This window comes from Eutrigla gurnardus (assembly GCF_963514095.1).
Source record: "Eutrigla gurnardus genome assembly, chromosome: 13".
NCBI lineage: Eukaryota > Metazoa > Chordata > Actinopteri > Perciformes > Triglidae > Eutrigla > Eutrigla gurnardus.
The window spans coordinates 9,020,770-9,037,300 of record NC_139936.1 but is presented as its reverse complement, the minus strand read 5'-3'; the positions used below and the strand labels follow the sequence as shown (position 1 = coordinate 9,037,300).

Genomic DNA, 16,531 nt, shown 5'->3' with positions numbered 1-16,531 from the left:
AATGCATGTGATGATCACAAATACGTGTCTAAGATGGAATGCATCCAAAGGGTTCAATATCCACGTGTCAACGGATGCTGTAATATTTGATGGTGGCCTTTTAATAAAACTAATACAATTTAAAAATAGATACAATTACAACAACAAATCGCAGTTAACAAAAAGGAACTTTACCACAACTAGAAACAGAAATGATCTGATGGTGAACATCAACGCTCGTGAGATTATTAAACTACATTTGTCATCTAAAATAAAAATCCATCTGGATGAGGCGCAGTCAAGCACGGTGTTTTAGTTCCTTGACAGATTTAACAATTCTCCTGCATTACTGCTTCTCTCAAAATAGCAAATTGTGCTGTGACAATCAAAAACAGAAGGTGATATCCCAGTTTAATGAACAAACTGTTGTCTTTCCACATCTATTCACCTTTTTCTGCAGACCTGTCCCATCATAGTGACTGCGATTGTGTTATTCAGAAATTCAGCACAAATTCTAAATCTGAATGTTAAAATGTATTTTCCATTTATTTAGTAGTTAATATTTCTATTAATAGCTTCATAGAATATGCATTTCAAGGGAAAAAGAGGTGTCTTATGATGGAGCCACCTGTGTCTCACTCAAGCTGGGTTTCCATATGGCCAACTCGTTTAATAGACTATTACACAAAACAGATATAGCAGTGAGATTACAAAAAATGCCCGTTTCAGTTTCATGAAAGTATTTGGGGGGTTGGGACCCAAGACATGAATTTAAAATAAAAGATTGAATTAATGAGCTGTTTGAAAATTGGTTAATTATCGCCCCATTTGTTTACATTGATCATATCGTAAAAAAGTCAACAGGTCAGAAGTACAAATCCACAAATGATGGCAAGATCAAATCCGCAAGTCCTATAGAACCAAGTATAGATCTACTTTTAAACCACACAGACCAAAAGAAATGGGGCTGCACCTGTCAAGTTTGCGATGATAATTACCAATTTATCACTTGCTTGAAAATGTGATGTTTTGTAAACTTAGTTGCAGATTTGGTTCGAGTTCAGTATATATTTTAACGTTTTGATTAGAAATTCGTTCTGGTGTTTAGTCATATCCAAATCTGCTTTAAGATTTAAAAATGTATTTAGTTTCATTACAATTACAGGCACCTGTAAGGGAACGTTTCCTTCTAACAATACACAGATATACAGTCATTCCCTTTTTTTTTTCCAACTCTTTTTCTCTTCAAACTGTTCAGGTTGAGTGGATGCAAGTTCCTGTAGAATTACTTAACCTCTCCGACATTGGAAGATTAAATAAGAAAAAAACTAGCACAAATACATACAATTAAAAAATGTTAAAAACTCAGACAAGTCAGATTTCCAACTGCTCAGAACTTTTATTTCGAGGGAAATCAGGGTTAAAATTAAATTAAAATATAAAATTTAGATGCTCAGGTCTGTCTTTAAAAGGGAAGGTATTGACACAAGGAGAGTAGTCCCCCAAAACAAGGGAGGGAGAGTCAGAAGGAGAAAACAGGAAGCAACAAAATTAAGTTTGGGGATAAGCCTGGTCATTCAGGAAGTTATGTATAAAAAAGAAAAAAATACTACACAGATGCAGTTAGTTATTATAAACCCCACCCCCCTCTGAAATGTCCTCATACGCAATCAGTGCTATAGCTCTCTTCTTTTCCTTTTTTCTGGTTTCTTACAGGAAGTTTTAGATCATTCCTCTTAACTCGTTCTCACCATTATTATCTTTCTGTATTAATGTAACATCTTTTCCTGCAGTTTTGAAAAAAGTAAACAAAAAGTCCTTCAAAAATAAAATGCAGCAACCACATTTCATGTTCTACTATTACATATACAGTATATATATATAAATACATACATAAATATCTTACATGTACAACCAATTTTGAAAAGGGGGGAAGAGAGAACCCAAAAGACTTATGAGGACTTGTGGGGGTGGGGGGCGAGCAGGGCAAGGAGGCCCAAGGTTGCTCATTGTGAGGGTAGTGTGTTTCTGTTTTTTGTTTTAGCTTCACACACACGCACACAGCCTTTTGGGAGAGTGGGTAGTGGAAAGCATTCCTCAGTTGGCCCAGTAGGGGGAGCTGCCATAGCTGGACTTGCTGCCTTGGGGCTTCTGCTGCATGCTGCTTGATTGATTACGCTGACCGGGACCACCCTGCAAAGAAAATAAAAGTAAATTCAGTTCATGTTTAAAACAATGTATCATGTTTATTTAAATATAACCAGGACGTTTATTAGATTCCACCATAATCACGGAAAGGAGTCAAAAATATGCCACGATCGCACCGTTTATAAAGACCTTTAGACACCAGGCTGATGTCACAGCTTTTCAGAGAACATGGGTGTCTAACACAATGGACAAAATCACATAAGATTCAATGATGCAAACTTATGTTGAGAGGCTGTGGGTGGGCAGAATGCGATTGATCCAAAGTCACGTCAGCTTACCTGTCCATCCTGTGTGAGGTGATGGTGTAGCAGCTGAGAGTGCGGCTGTTGGTGTGGTGGCAAGATATGCAGGAAGGGAGCAGGGGCATAGCCAGGAGCACCCCCAGGGTTCAGGGGTCCAGTTCCCCCCAGCGCTGAAGGCAGGCTGAAGGGAGGTGGTGTCCCCGTGTGGAAGCCCTGCTTGTCAAATGACTGAGGACAACCAAGAGAAGACAGGGTTGCAAATACTGCTCAACTTAATTACAGACATGCATGTACAATAGGTCTAGAAATAAATTGCTTAATTTATAATTTTAGTTAAAGGCATATTCAATGTGATGCACTGTTGATGCGTAGACAATAGACATTGATTGATTGAGACATTTGCTGAAAGTGTCACACAGGTGTTACTTATGACTATTATTATCTAACAAGAATATGCATTATGTCTTGAGCTAATCAGAGGCTTACAACAGGACAACTCACCTGAGTTTTGCTGTAGATTGAACCTCCCATGTCAGGCACCCCTCCACCGGTACCAGATCCTGAGAGTCCTGGTGCTGAGAGGAGAATGAAAAGGAGGGAATAGGGAAGAAAGAAAGAAAGAAAGGCAAAGTTTGGAATGAGAGAAGGGAGGAAAGCAAAAAAAAGGGAAAGAAAACAATAGACAGAAGAAAGTAAAGCGGTTAACACATAATCACTTCACTGATTATGACTGAATATTAAGCACTGAATGTTAATTTCCACGGTTAGTAGAAGGGGGGCCAGCCAGTAGGTTGAAGCATATTAAGTGAGGAGGCACAGAGGCATGTTTCTCACATTGCCAATCTTTTGCATGTATCCATTTATGTGCACATCAGAGCACAATCACACATGTGCATATACACACCTTTCTCCAGAACACTCTCGACTGTAGAATCATCTGCAATTGTGAGTACATCTGTTTTTCCCACAGGGAAATGCCCACTGACTTTGACTGTGTTGTTAGAGCATGCGCGCATGTGATGTGTGTGTACCTTTCCCTGGGCCGCCGCCCGCCGACTTGGCCTGTGATTGGGCAGAGCCTCCGTACCCTCCCTTACTGTACTCCCCACCGTGGGCTTGAGATAGGTCATCAAAGGCTGAAGGAGGAGGAGGAGGAGTACAGAAGAAGAGGAGGCAGAGCGAGCAAAGGTGAGGGGAGAGGGGTAGGAAGAGAAAGACAGGAAACAGAAGAGGTGAGGAGAAGAAAAGGAACAGGAAAGGATGGAAAGAGAAAAGAGGGGGGCAGGGGAGAGAGAGGCAGTAAGGTAACCTGACTAAAATGGCAGCTGTGTCTATATTGAGCCGTGTCCAATTTCAGCAGGGGGTTTGAGCTATGCATGCAGCACAAGCAAAAAACACACAGGCCCAATTCCACACGCACATGCAGCATTTGGTGTACATGTAATAAGGTAGAAAACAATTCTCTTTTGCCTCCGTCTAAACTCTCCACACTGTATTTATGCCAATATCTCTGTAGATACACATCTCTCTCACAATACGTGTACTCATCAAAAACAGTTGGCAAGATGGATAACAAGGTCATTCTTGCTGAAATTTTCAAAATCAACAAGACACTAGCTTGAGCATCGACAGAAGTGACCAGATGACCCACTAATGTCACCATAACTCAACCTGTTGAAGTCGATCAAATCTACACCACTTCGTTGTGACAACTTGCTGTGACAGTTTGTGTTACTATGATAGTTTACCAGTAATAATTATAGATAAACCTGTACTGTCATAGTTCAAAGCGACATGCACAGGCCTATGTCAGTTCAATGTAATTCACAAACTGAATTAAAACTACCTTCACATCTAAAGTTATTTACTTGACTCTGGAAACAATTGTATGCTGTGTTAATTGTCTGAAACCCACATCAGTCAGCTCTTATTTTGTCCTGGTCTTACCTGCGCCATATGCATGCTGCCCGTAACTGGGCTGATGCTGTTGATGGTACTGATTGGAGGGGTTGGCCAGGCCCATTGCAGGTTGCTTGGCCGAAGCAGGAGGCACAAAGACAGTGGGGCCGTACTGGAAAGCTGAGGGAACCCCCGGCATACCAGCGTAGTACGGCAGACCTTCGAAATGATAAAACAATAATTCAAGTTCAGTGACAGCAGATCGCTTGGAAACTGTCTTTATGCAACAATGAGGGAGGGCTCTTTTGTATCGTCCACGCAAACTTACTTTGTGTCCACATTTATGTAAAAAACACTTTTGTTTAATTTGAAAATAATCGTAAAGCATTGGGCTGTGCAAGCAGAAAACTAGGAATTCTCAAGTACTTATATCAACAGACTCCTTATGAACATTTGCACAAGACAAAAATAAAGAGGAACAAAGGTAGCTTGGAATTTGAATTAGCCGAAAATATTAACGGCATGGATGAGGTGACTGGAAATAAATTTGGCAAACATCCACGTCATTAAACATAACTTTACTTTTCCTTACCAGTGTACCCGTAGCCAGGGGGCAGAGGGGGATTGAGGAAGGCCTGGTTTTGTGTTTGCTGACCCTGGTTCTGGCCCTGTGTTCCTGCCTGTGGTGCCTGCTGGGGCTGTGACTGCACCCCGGCTGTAGACATGCTGGTTGGAGGAGCTGGAGACGACGCATCATTCCTGCCAAACTTTGTCGCTTCACCTGGAAAGAAAATTATGGTAGACTAAATTGAAAATTCCTTTTTCTATCTTAGCTAACATGATTTTTATGATCTCCATGTTGATGACTGCAACACATTAAATGAAAAGTGGAATTAACAGACAGATGTGCGGTTTCATGAAAGTGAGAGTTCATCTGTCAATTGTTTTAATTTCAGTGTGAGCTAACAAGCTATCTTGGAACATAATGGGGTAGACATGGCAACTTAGTTCAACGCAACACCTGACTTACCAGTATATGGATTATTGGCCATGCTCTCTCTTCCAGGCATTGTAGCCGTAGTACCAGGGAATGTTACACCGTAATAATCCTGTGTGCAAAGAGAGAGAAAAACGTTTAATTTTTTATTTATTTAAAATGCTAGACATAGCCTTCCTCATTTTCCTGCTTTTTCAATCAGTACAGTCCAGATTGCTACTTTGTAAATGTTGTGATATTACCATGAGGTAGAAGAGAATAAAGATTCTGAGTAGTTACTTTACTCAATGTAGCACTTCCGTAATATAGAGGAAACATACTCAAAAGCCCAACGCTGATTTACAAAAATACTACAATCACAGTAATATGCAGCAGGGCACACGGCAGAATAAGACTCACCATAGGAAGGCGAGATTGCAGCATTTGCAAGTCCTCGTATCCATAGATCTGCTGTTGAAATAAAGATAATGGAGAGACGAATTGGTAATAATATAGCACAATGTTAGTGTCTCTACTAAACCTCTTTGTTTTATCTTCTAGCCATTTTTAGCTTCTATGCAGTTTTAGTCAGTGTCTCAGTTCGTTTCATGAACGTCATGTTTGATCAGAACCTACTAAAACATCAGTCATCATCAACACTGAGAAGCTCCACAGAATAAGGAGTTAACTCACTGTCATAAATGTTTAATTCAGTGTATTCACTCATGGTAAATACAGGGCTCCTTTATTTACATGAAACCTTACAAATTAGGGATGATAATTTAGGGGTGTATGGTGCTGAAACGATGACCTGATGCACACCTGATGGTTTAATCCATCATTTATTGCAAGCTGCAGTGAATGCGCAAAACATACAACCGAGTCCCCAGTTCACCCGTCTGGCAGAGTTGGCAGCCATGACGGTGCATGCATTGATTTTTTTTATGTTAAGATGCCGGCCATATTATCTGGACAGAGTATTGTTTTATCGCTGCAGTTTAAATTCCTCCTGATGTAAATTCATAAAATGCAGTAGTGTTTTTGATTTTGTCATGTTTTCCTTGCGTCGCAAATGGGCTGCATTTCAATGTTGAAACCCGTGTTGCAAAACTATCAATTATCTTTGACTTCTAACATCTTTGAGATTGTCGACAGAATGAAGATGCTGAACAATTTTGTGTATGTTGGTCTCTTAAGGTGCAGTGATACAACCCTTTCTTCTCATAAAAACCCAGGGGATTCATTAATACACAAACAAGTAATTAAAAAATGAGGAAATTTGCATTTGAAAAAAATGTATATTTACTGGGTAAGCAGGGAGCAAGCCACCAGGGCCCATGATGTACTGGTTGGCGAGAAGAGGTGGCACTCCTTGGGCCAAGTTGGGAGGAGCTTTACCTGACAGAGGAGAAAAGTATTTTTGACTTGACATTATGGGTATTAATTAATAAATTATCTTGTGGTTTATATTTGTACATAATTTATATAGATCTGTATAGTCTTAGTTGAGTCTCAAACCAGCCTGATTACAAGAAGAAATGTACTATGAGCCTACCAGAGGTGGCGGTGAGCAGGGCTGCAGTGCGGTTGCCTGCAGCTGACATTGTGGCGTTTGTGCAATTAGGAGTTAGTCCTGGTGCCCCAGATAGGTGCAGACCATTGGTGATTGAGCTGCTGACAGCAAGGGGAGCTGAAGGAATGGAATTGGCAGCTTGGTTGGACGACGACGATGAAAACGCATGGAGGTTGCTGCTACCACTGCTCTCTTCGTTACTCATCTGGTATTAACAGGACAAGAGCAGAAAGAGTGTGTGAGAAGAGAACCAGCAACTGTATTGTAGATCAAGGGAAAGCATGAATATCTTCATAAATGTCTTAATTGTTCAGCTAATATGCCACACCTTTTTTTTTTTTTTTCTTTAAACCACAACTGCAGTGTTAGTCATCTTGTTTCTGCATGCAAGTATGAAGACACTCACCGTAAGGGAGGAGCTTTGGGCGAGGACCGATCCAGTTGAGTGAGTACTTGTCACGTGACTAAAAAGAGTAAAAGAAATTCTGTCAGTATGCTTAAATCTGACAAAGTGACAAAAGTAATTTACAAAGGAAGCATTTGTAGCAGGGTGGGAGATTCAGTGAATGATATTTCGACATAAAAGTCTTAAGATATGTGCTTGTAACCATCATTATCTCCCATCAGAGCGGACACACAGATTTTTTATATCAATATGTAATATAATACACCACAGTGTGTCCATTATTTACCTGCTGAGCGAGGGGATGGATGTCGAGTGGGAAGGTGTCACTGTAGGGGAGGGGATGTGGTGGCCAGTGTCACTTGTCATCACAGGAGACTCAGTTTTGACTGTTCTAGATGATGATGTAGCTGGTTTAAAAGAAAAACAAGAAATTAATGTGGAGTAAATCTTTGTGTTGATGTAACAAACTTATTGTGAGAGGAGGAATACTTTTTTTTTTTTAAATTAAGTTTTTATAAAACTCACTGAAAGGACTCTTTCTACTTGCTATTACATGCATTCAGTAATCAATATTCATCTTATTGGATTTGACTGGCCACTCCATTTGCTGAATGTACTTACTGTCCTGTGTGATCTGTGTCTTCATTCCACTGTAGCCATTCTATAACAAGAGAAAATTATGTCCGCTTTTTATCAAGTATTAAGTCGACACTGAACTTTCAAGAAATAATTGTCAGTCAGCAGTTAATCAACATCCTCTTGTCTTTTGGGTCCCTTATGCATATATAGATAAAAGATTTATCCTCACTGTGAGAGCAGCGGCTGAAGGGACATCTTTGCTCTGAGAGAAGCCCAGATGAGGTGGCAGGGACCTTGGTCCACTGCTCTCCACACGGCTGGCTGCGGTAGGGGCTGTCGAAGAGGGTGGAGCGGCTGCACTGGGAAGACCCATAGAGGGGGAGGGCGTGGCACTGGGTAAGCCCAAGGATGGTGAAGGGAAGCTGGGATCTGACACAGCCATTGGTAAAGTGGGTATGCTGCTCATGTGTTCACAGGGCAGAAAGATGAGGGGGATGGGAAAAGATGGATAAACATAATTAACACAGATAATTCAAAAGAAGTTGGGATGTATTATTACTAGTTTAATTTAAACACGCAGTTTCTATGACAGTCTCTCAATCCTTCCATCATGTTTATAAATTGTGTTTCTTCTTTTCACATGTCTCAAGATGTTTGGCTGGACCCAAGCATAAATGTGTACATGTAAAAGACTATATATGCCAAATTACTTATATCAACACCAACTCAAAACATCTCATACACACCTCACAGCTCCTGGCTTGGAGAACAGACTGCTCTGAGGCTGCTGCATGGAAACGGCAGTAGGGACATGCATGGGTACTGGAGCTGCTGGAGCTGGGCCCTGAGCCTGGGCTTGTTCCCTGGCCGCCTCCGTCTGTGCCATGTCTATGGCTCCAGTTCCAGCCTCAGACCCAAAGTCAAGAGCCCCAAACTGTACATTCAGGCCAGGTATATCTGCTGAGCCTGGCATCTCCACTGCTGACGACGGGATCTGAGAAGACAAAGATGTGTTGACATCACTGTACAAGCAATTTGTTGTCACTTCACGTACCTATTGGGACTTCTTCCCTTAACTATTTACTATGCATGTGGAACGCGTCCACCAGACAGTATAAACATGCATCCCTTTGAGAGTATCACCAAGGATTGACAGTTCCAGAAGCTTCTGTGAACGCCAGGAAGATAATTGAAGATAATAACTATTATCAACTAAACTGAAATAAATGCACAAGACTCTTGGGCTCACATCTTTGAACAGTTCACATATTGCTCAAGCCCCCATTTGCAATTCTTTAGCCACATGCTACATCCGTGTTCTGTGAGAAACACTGACAGAGTGGAGGACAGACGCAGCACGCACATACATCAAAACACAGCGTATGTCATAGCGTTTTTTCCTGTTCATTCAGCTCGTCACACACATGAGAGCAGAAATTATTGAAGACTTCTACCATGTGTGGCATGCGACGTTCTTCCGTTATTTTTGCATGGAGGTTATGTCACTTGTTATGCTTGATGAAAAGGTTGACATATATACAGATAAAGAAGAGCTTACTTTTGAGGGAGGAGGCACTCTGCGTCTCTGTGTCTTTAGCTGCCGCTGAGGGGGTTCTGTGATGGAAGGCTCCATGCATGGCAACTTTATTCCTGGAGAAGCTCCATCTCCCACAGGGGGGACGGAGGACTCGTGACCTGTAGGAGATTGATGTCGTTAGGAAGATCACAATAATTGTCAGAGCAAGACATGATTATGTTAATACTGCCATGGTGTTACCACAAAATATTAATTAATTAGACTAATTTCTTTAGCAAAGAAGGCCCTGCCTCAACTTTATTGTGTGCTGATATGAACTCTGTAGCCATCATATTAGTTTTACTAATAGTCAAATATGTCCAGTGTTATTTCCATAGGTGGTTACAGTCCAATTACAAGCCAGAAGACTTTTTTTTAAGGTGTGATTTGTTCCTGGAGGCCTACCTGGCGGGGTGGGGACCTGTGGAGCATGTGACATGCCCAGAGGCTCTGTGGTGGGATGGATGGACTGTTGCTGCCTCTGTGCCAACTGGCTGAGCACCGCCGATGGCTCTGGTTGAAGCTTTATCTCCACTGGAGAGAATGCAGACAAATATATTTATTCATACACCTATGCATTGCACTGTACTTCTTACTTCCTCATCAAGAACGAGAAAGATTTGACTGTCACATCTTAGATTTCTTATTTACATTTATAAATTCAAACTTACAGTGTTGGGCAGTAACAGGGCCAGTCTCCATTCTCTGAGCCTTGGCCTCTACAGAGGGAGAGCAGGCAGGAACAGGGTTCTGTATTGGAGGTGGCCCTGCATCTTTGGAAACATTGATGTTGCTTGCGGTGGCCAACATCTGGCTTGCCCTCTGACCAAGCCGAGGCCCGTTGAGCTGCTCTGATGTCCTGATGTCAGAGACAGGTGTTGGCTTAGGTGCATTCAGAGGTCCAAAACCAGAACCCAGGACTGAGGACTGGGAGGATAGAGACACAGAACAAGAAATTAATGCACAAATGCATCAGTATCCAGGCACATTAAGATGCCTGTATGCATTTGCTGGTGCTTGCACATGTGTATGTGTGAGTGTGTCTGTACCAGTGCTGCATGTGCATAGGTTGTATTAGCAGAGGCGGCATGGGCGTAGCTGTTGGCTGTGGCGTGTGCGTAGCTGTGTGTTGCAGTGCGTCCATTGTGGTGGGAATTGGTAAACACTAGGCTTTGGCCCAAATCCTCAGCTGAAGGGCCATCAACTATCGCCCCCAAGTCTGAATCCATAGAAGCCCCAGTCTTAGGCAGCAGGCCAGTCAGGTCCACACTGATAGGAAGCAGAAGACAAGAGAGCAGGAAGAGTAGGGGGAGTGAAGAGTGGAAGAAAAGAACGGTTTGAGGTGGAGTCAAGAAAAGATCAAAGACCACATCGATTAAATAAAAAGTTACTCTGCCGCGTTAGAAATTGACTGATCTTTGGGCAGGATGGCTTACTTGGGTCCAGGTATAGTGTGGTTTGCTGAAGGAGAAGAGGCAGTGAATACTTTGGTCTCAGACAACTGAAAAAAGAACAGAAAGTGCACCATTAGATTACATCACTGACCATTTACCAATAGTATTTATTATTAGGTCAAGGTCTCTAGACATAATTTAGACGTTAGGCAGGCCAGTGCAGATTGTAAGCAATCAAAGTGAACACTTTAAGCCCTCAAACTGAAGCAATGCAAGTCATTTTGAGATCATTAAAACATTCTGCCTTACGTCCTCACTCCAGTCTTCTGAAGCCCAGTCTTCCACATTGGCTCCCCATGGTCCTAAGACAAAACAGAAGTACAGCCATACATGCCTGCTTTAATACGGCCCTAAAATCAAAGCCCCCGTATCCAGTCATTTTAACATTTCTACTTGATTTCTGCCTTTTTTTGGGCAGCTAATCATTTGAATTTGGAAACTCACACTGATTTTGGGCATGTGAACTGGACAAGGCAAATACGTTTAAGCTGATAATTCTACACCAATCTTAGGAAATTATATCAAAACATGACATCTTATGTTCTGTTATTTCCCTTACCAGCTCCCTCAGGTTCGTTGCCATCCCAATTCTCCTGGCGAGCTCGAGAGTTAGCTGTGTAGTCAGCAGGATTGAAGGTGCTGGAAAAAGTAGAGAGTGGAAAGAAGAGACAAAAGGACAGGGAAGATGAGAGGTTGAGAAGATGAGCAAACATTGAAGAGAATGCACTCTAGTCATTTGTTACTGTATGAGGAGATTCAGAAACTTAATTTATCCACATATTTGTTTTTTAAGATATGTGCTTGTAATCACCATCATCACCTCCTCCATATCCTACTTCAGGTTTAAGATTTCCACTAAGCAGACATTCTTACCCCATTCCCTGGGAGGAGAACCTGTTGCCAGCAGCGTCTCTTCCTCTACCGCGACCCACTGCCCCTGAGGACACACACAAAACAACCAGATGACCTCTGCTGACAGGTACCTTTCAGCCCCAACTCTTCATTATGAACATGTTAAAGACTTTAAAGCTTGGCAAATGTCAATGACCAAAACATTGCCATTTTATAGATAATATTCTAATTTTTGTTTGGGGGAAAAAAATAAAAACTGTGGCATTGCTTTTGGATTGTGCTCAACAAACAAACTAATACAGTGCAGTGTGATAGAAGTCAACTACACCAGAACGATATACTGTAATAGGTGTAATGTCAAAACATACAAACAGGGGCCACTGAGGTAACAGACAAGCTTTCTAAGTAATGCAAAATATCTGATTTTGGCATCAGAATAAATAAATAAATAAATCCAGCCATCTGACACAATTTCTTCTGAATGAGGTCTTGATTGACCCGACATTCCTAAATCCCTTGTCATTAAAAAAAATTAATTCTATTCCATTTCACCCTCTACAATTTCTTTATTGACGACATCCCTCACCCCACTACACACACGCGCATGCACGCAGCTGTGGGGACTCAGCGCATTCCACACATGTTGATGGCTGCAATAATCTAAATGCCTGCAGACACAAATAGATGTGTTGCCAGCTACATCATCAAAACATGCTAAACAACATCTGAGACCCCATTTAAAAAGGTAGCAGTTAAGACAAAATAGACATCTTAACATGGAAGAAACCTATAAAAGGCAGATGTTTTAAATTTCTACCAAAGACAAACATGTGTAAACCAAATCTAGTGTCCACTTCTGATTTTAGCTGGCATTCTTTTTAATTATCTTTACATTTAATGGGACAAGAGCTTTGGAAATATAATTTGCTGACAAAACGGAAATGTATTCAATTACAAGTTACATTCAATTTGTAATTTTCTGTATTGTTCACCTCTGCCTCGCCCTCTGCGTCCACGGTCTCCCCCTCTCTCTCCAGGAGCCACCTCAAACCCATTCTCCTCTAACCGACCTGGAATCCAATAAGAAACAGAGGAACACAGAAATTAAGACATTAATAACTCATAAATACTCAACCGGAAGTAAGACCTCTGAGCCCTTTTAAATAAATGCACTGGGAAAAGAGTTGAACAAATGAGGTCGATTGTGACAATTCCATATAATACAGAATATATCCGTGTCAAAGATGCATCAAATAGAGAGAACACCATTTCAACAGACTTGACAATAAACATACACAATCCAGACAGGACAAACATCTTTCTTCCATTTCATACCTTCGCGGCCTCGGCTGATGCCTCTGCCCCTCCTGTTAGAAGCCCCACGTCCACGACTACCCTCCCTCTCTCCTTTCTTCTCTCTGCTCTCCTTTATCTCCGAGGGTCCTCCTTCTTTCCCAAGGCTACGCTTCTTCCCCACAGTCTCCCAGGAGTTCTAACAGGGGTAAACCAGAGAATGGTGTTGAAGAAATACATAAATTAAATACAGTAATATTGTGGGTACAATTTTGCATTGTTTATGGTGTTTTAGTTCTTGCAATACAAAGAGGAAATGCCATAAGACGTAAACACAAGAATAATGGCTATATATGAATGGGATTTGCGCATGTGTACATGGACTCTTACTATGTCAGAGGTGCTCTCCAGCAAAAAATTGATGGCTCTGTTAACATCTTCGTTGCAGTCATGGAGGGCTACCATGCACTCATCTTGAGTCTTCCCAGTAACCTCAATCAGCTGTGAGCATTTAAAACAAAAACAAAAAAACACAGCATTAAGTCAGATCATCAATTGATTCAATGGAAGGTCTCAATGTCCAAGAGTTCGAAAATGATATGCTGGTGATCCAGAAAATGTATTAAGTCTAAATATGCGTATATTGACAAACACATTACCTGTTTGACTTTGTCTTCAAAGTCAGCATCATTTTTGTCGTAGATCATTTGGGCTAAACGAATCTGTTCTGCTGTGGCCTGATAAACAAAGAGAGTTCAGTTAGAAACAACACAACAGGAGCAGACAGCATCTTTCTTCCTTTTCATTTTCTTCAACGAGGAACTTTAAGGAGTGGTTAATTCAGTTAACATGTCAACCCTCAGTTGTTGATATACAAAATACCAGTAGTGCAGCTCTTGTCATGATCTTCCCAGATACCCCAAAAATCTATCCAGCAGGTCACTGGTCACTTGTTCATCCATTGTGGTTATTTTTTTTGTGCTGCTTCTCAACATGGATCCATCGGCCCTTCAGTCTTGAAGTGACATTAAGATCAGCTTGCCCCACATCGCATCACTCATACTACCTCTAAGCCATCTGGATCCTGCTTAAAAAGCTGAATCCCCTTTCACATACAGCTATGGAGAGTGAGGTACTCATTTTGTTTGCTGAGAGTTGGTTGGCAATTTTTCTAAATTGTTGCTAGTGGCTGCTCCTAAATGCTTAGGATGGATGGAAGTTTACTTTTAAAGTTGAGACACTATATTCTGGGTTCCCTCATTTCAATGGAAGACGCTTCAGTCCTGGTGAAGGTTTACATTGTAGGCTGTATACAAAAAATGAGTGTGACATTACATTTTACATTCATTACAAATTTCTCATTTACATTTAGGTCATTTAGCAGACGCTTTTGTCCAAAGTGGCTGTGTTCTCTTTTCAATTATCAATATTATTTGACATTCAAAACTAACTGGCGCAGCTTCGGAATGTACTAAAAAAAACAGACCATTTTAATTGAGCAGGAAAATTATGCTTGAATGCAATTACCGGTATGTACAATGGTGAAAACCCACCTGTATCTGTTTCTGTGGCTGTGTCGTTTGTGTGGTGGTGGGCAGCGTTCTGTCCCGAGTTCCCCGGGCTTGATTGCTGACCACTGAAGTCATCATATACAGTATATACAAAACAATGTATGTACAAAATAGAAAAATCTGTGGGGAGGGAGAAAGAGGGGAGAGAGGGAAATTAAAATAGATCTACATGTGAGATGGTTTAAAAACGTTATAATTCCTAGTAAAATATAATACTGAAAAAAATGTCTAACGCAAGTAGAGCAGCACACAGACTTGTTGTCAAGTAGCTCTACCATGTAAGACTATAACTCCATCTGTCGCCCCACACCACCCTGGTTAAATTTAGCCAGCCAAGGGGACTGTCCTGGTGTCAATTTACAACCCCCCCTACTCCGTCTAACACACAAAAACACACCCGAGTATGCACCAGCATTTCTTGGGCATTAAGAATTACAACACTTATAGCATAGCGACCGCTATTCGACATTTGAATACAAATCACACTAATAAGTAACCTAACAAAAGAGGACACATGGCTTTATGCCAGACTGAACTACGTCCGGGAAATCGCAAGCATACAATTAGCGTGGGTTCGATTATATAAATCACGGGAAATTATTTTAGCTTATAGCACGACAGCTAATCAGCACGGGGAAACAACAAATGAGAACCACCGGCTGTGATCATATTGTCTGACAGCCGTAAATTGGCTGATAGAAAAACGTTAGACAGCAAGGTCCGGTTAAAGTCAGCGGCTGAAATGTAACGTTAACCTTATTTAGGTAAACGTTCGGTGGAAATATGAGCTGCGCTGGATATCGTTCACATCAGCGTTAGCTAGGTCAACGAACATTAGCCCGTGCTAGCTTTGGCCTGGCCAGCTAGCGTCTTTGTTCCGTGTGCGATGAACACTCGATTTCCACCGTCGAAATGTCATATTATACTGGAAAGCTATTATCAATGTGAACATCCAATTAGTTAATCTATTCGCCGAAGAGATGGCTCTTTGCAAGGCACCACCGACTCAGTAATAAACAAATAAACAAGGTGCGACGACGTACCCTTTTGTGTAAAGCAGGAGAAAAGCTAACGTTAGTCACTTAACGCAAGCATCGGAGGCAAATTCCGCTAAAGATAGCAGCAGGCGGAAAGGAAACTAAAACGAACAAACGCGTTACATTAACATTTACAACTACCGATGCTCATTGTTATGTGATACTAGGCATGTAATACGGCGTGTTGGGAGAAAAGTTGTGGAAAAACGAGTGGCCCGTTCGTGTTAATGCTTCAACAGATATCAGCATGCTAACTGCCCCGGCATGTGAACGGCCCGCCCGCATACAATGAAAGCCGCACTACTGTAACTTACGGATACAACGCTCGCTTGCTAGCTAGCTTGCTAAATAGCTTGTTAGCTAACTGTCGAAAAAGACGAACGGCTTCTCTGATTCAACCGATTGTTTTTACTTAAACTAATAGAAAAGTTATACAATACGACACGCGGTCGTTCAAAGGGCCCTTGAATCGAAAACATTAGCACCATAAATCTTTATTCTTTATTTTACCTGCTAACACGCTTCGCTCACCCAGCAGCAGCAGATGCTGTCACGTGACCCACCGCGCCGTTGTTCAACGTAGTGAGGCCGATACTGCCAACCAAATCCCACCGAGCCGGTCAGGTGGTTTAACGCCGTGCCCTTACGTGCGCGTTCATGTCTGGGAGCGCGATTGCCTGTAATGTTTCCACAGTGAGGAAGGGTAAAAACTCTTTGTCAAAGAGTTTGTTTATGTGGTTAGTTTCCCGTGTTTAGCTAAATTTGGCATTCATACAGTTACTTATGTGAGATCAGATATAGCCTATATGTGGTGGATTGTGCTTTTTTTTTCAAGGAGTTTCTAACGAAGCAGCGTTATTTTCTTGAGCCAAATCAGCTTGTGTGA

At 41.5% G+C, this 16,531-nt stretch overlaps 1 protein-coding gene across 3 annotated transcripts; it reads right to left on the bottom strand.

Moving 5' to 3' along the window:
• Window positions 1–1,358: 1,358 nt before the first annotated feature.
• Window positions 1,359–16,241, bottom strand: LOC311022645 (ubiquitin-associated protein 2-like). Of its 3 annotated transcripts, XM_084024083.1 has the most exons (30): window positions 16,156–16,241; window positions 14,591–14,728; window positions 13,697–13,774; window positions 13,428–13,538; window positions 13,080–13,236; window positions 12,737–12,814; window positions 11,766–11,829; window positions 11,452–11,531; window positions 11,142–11,194; window positions 10,875–10,939; window positions 10,488–10,707; window positions 10,110–10,365; window positions 9,844–9,972; window positions 9,421–9,557; window positions 8,609–8,856; window positions 8,092–8,320; window positions 7,905–7,944; window positions 7,570–7,690; window positions 7,284–7,341; window positions 6,860–7,082; window positions 6,611–6,702; window positions 5,725–5,775; window positions 5,359–5,437; window positions 4,921–5,109; window positions 4,377–4,547; window positions 3,461–3,565; window positions 3,334–3,366; window positions 2,931–3,004; window positions 2,466–2,657; window positions 1,359–2,172 (listed from the first exon to the last, which is right to left on the bottom strand). In XM_084024083.1, the coding sequence occupies exons 2-30, from the start codon at window positions 14,684–14,686 to the stop codon at window positions 2,077–2,079; spliced, it is 3,525 nt and encodes a 1,174-aa protein (XP_083880209.1). In that variant the 5' UTR covers window positions 14,687–14,728; window positions 16,156–16,241; the 3' UTR covers window positions 1,359–2,076. The 3 variants fall into 3 exon arrangements, with proteins under 3 accessions (XP_083880209.1, XP_083880210.1, XP_083880211.1); XM_084024084.1 differs by lacking the exon at window positions 3,334–3,366; XM_084024085.1 differs by lacking the exons at window positions 3,334–3,366; window positions 3,461–3,565.
• Window positions 16,242–16,531: the final 290 nt, after the last annotated feature.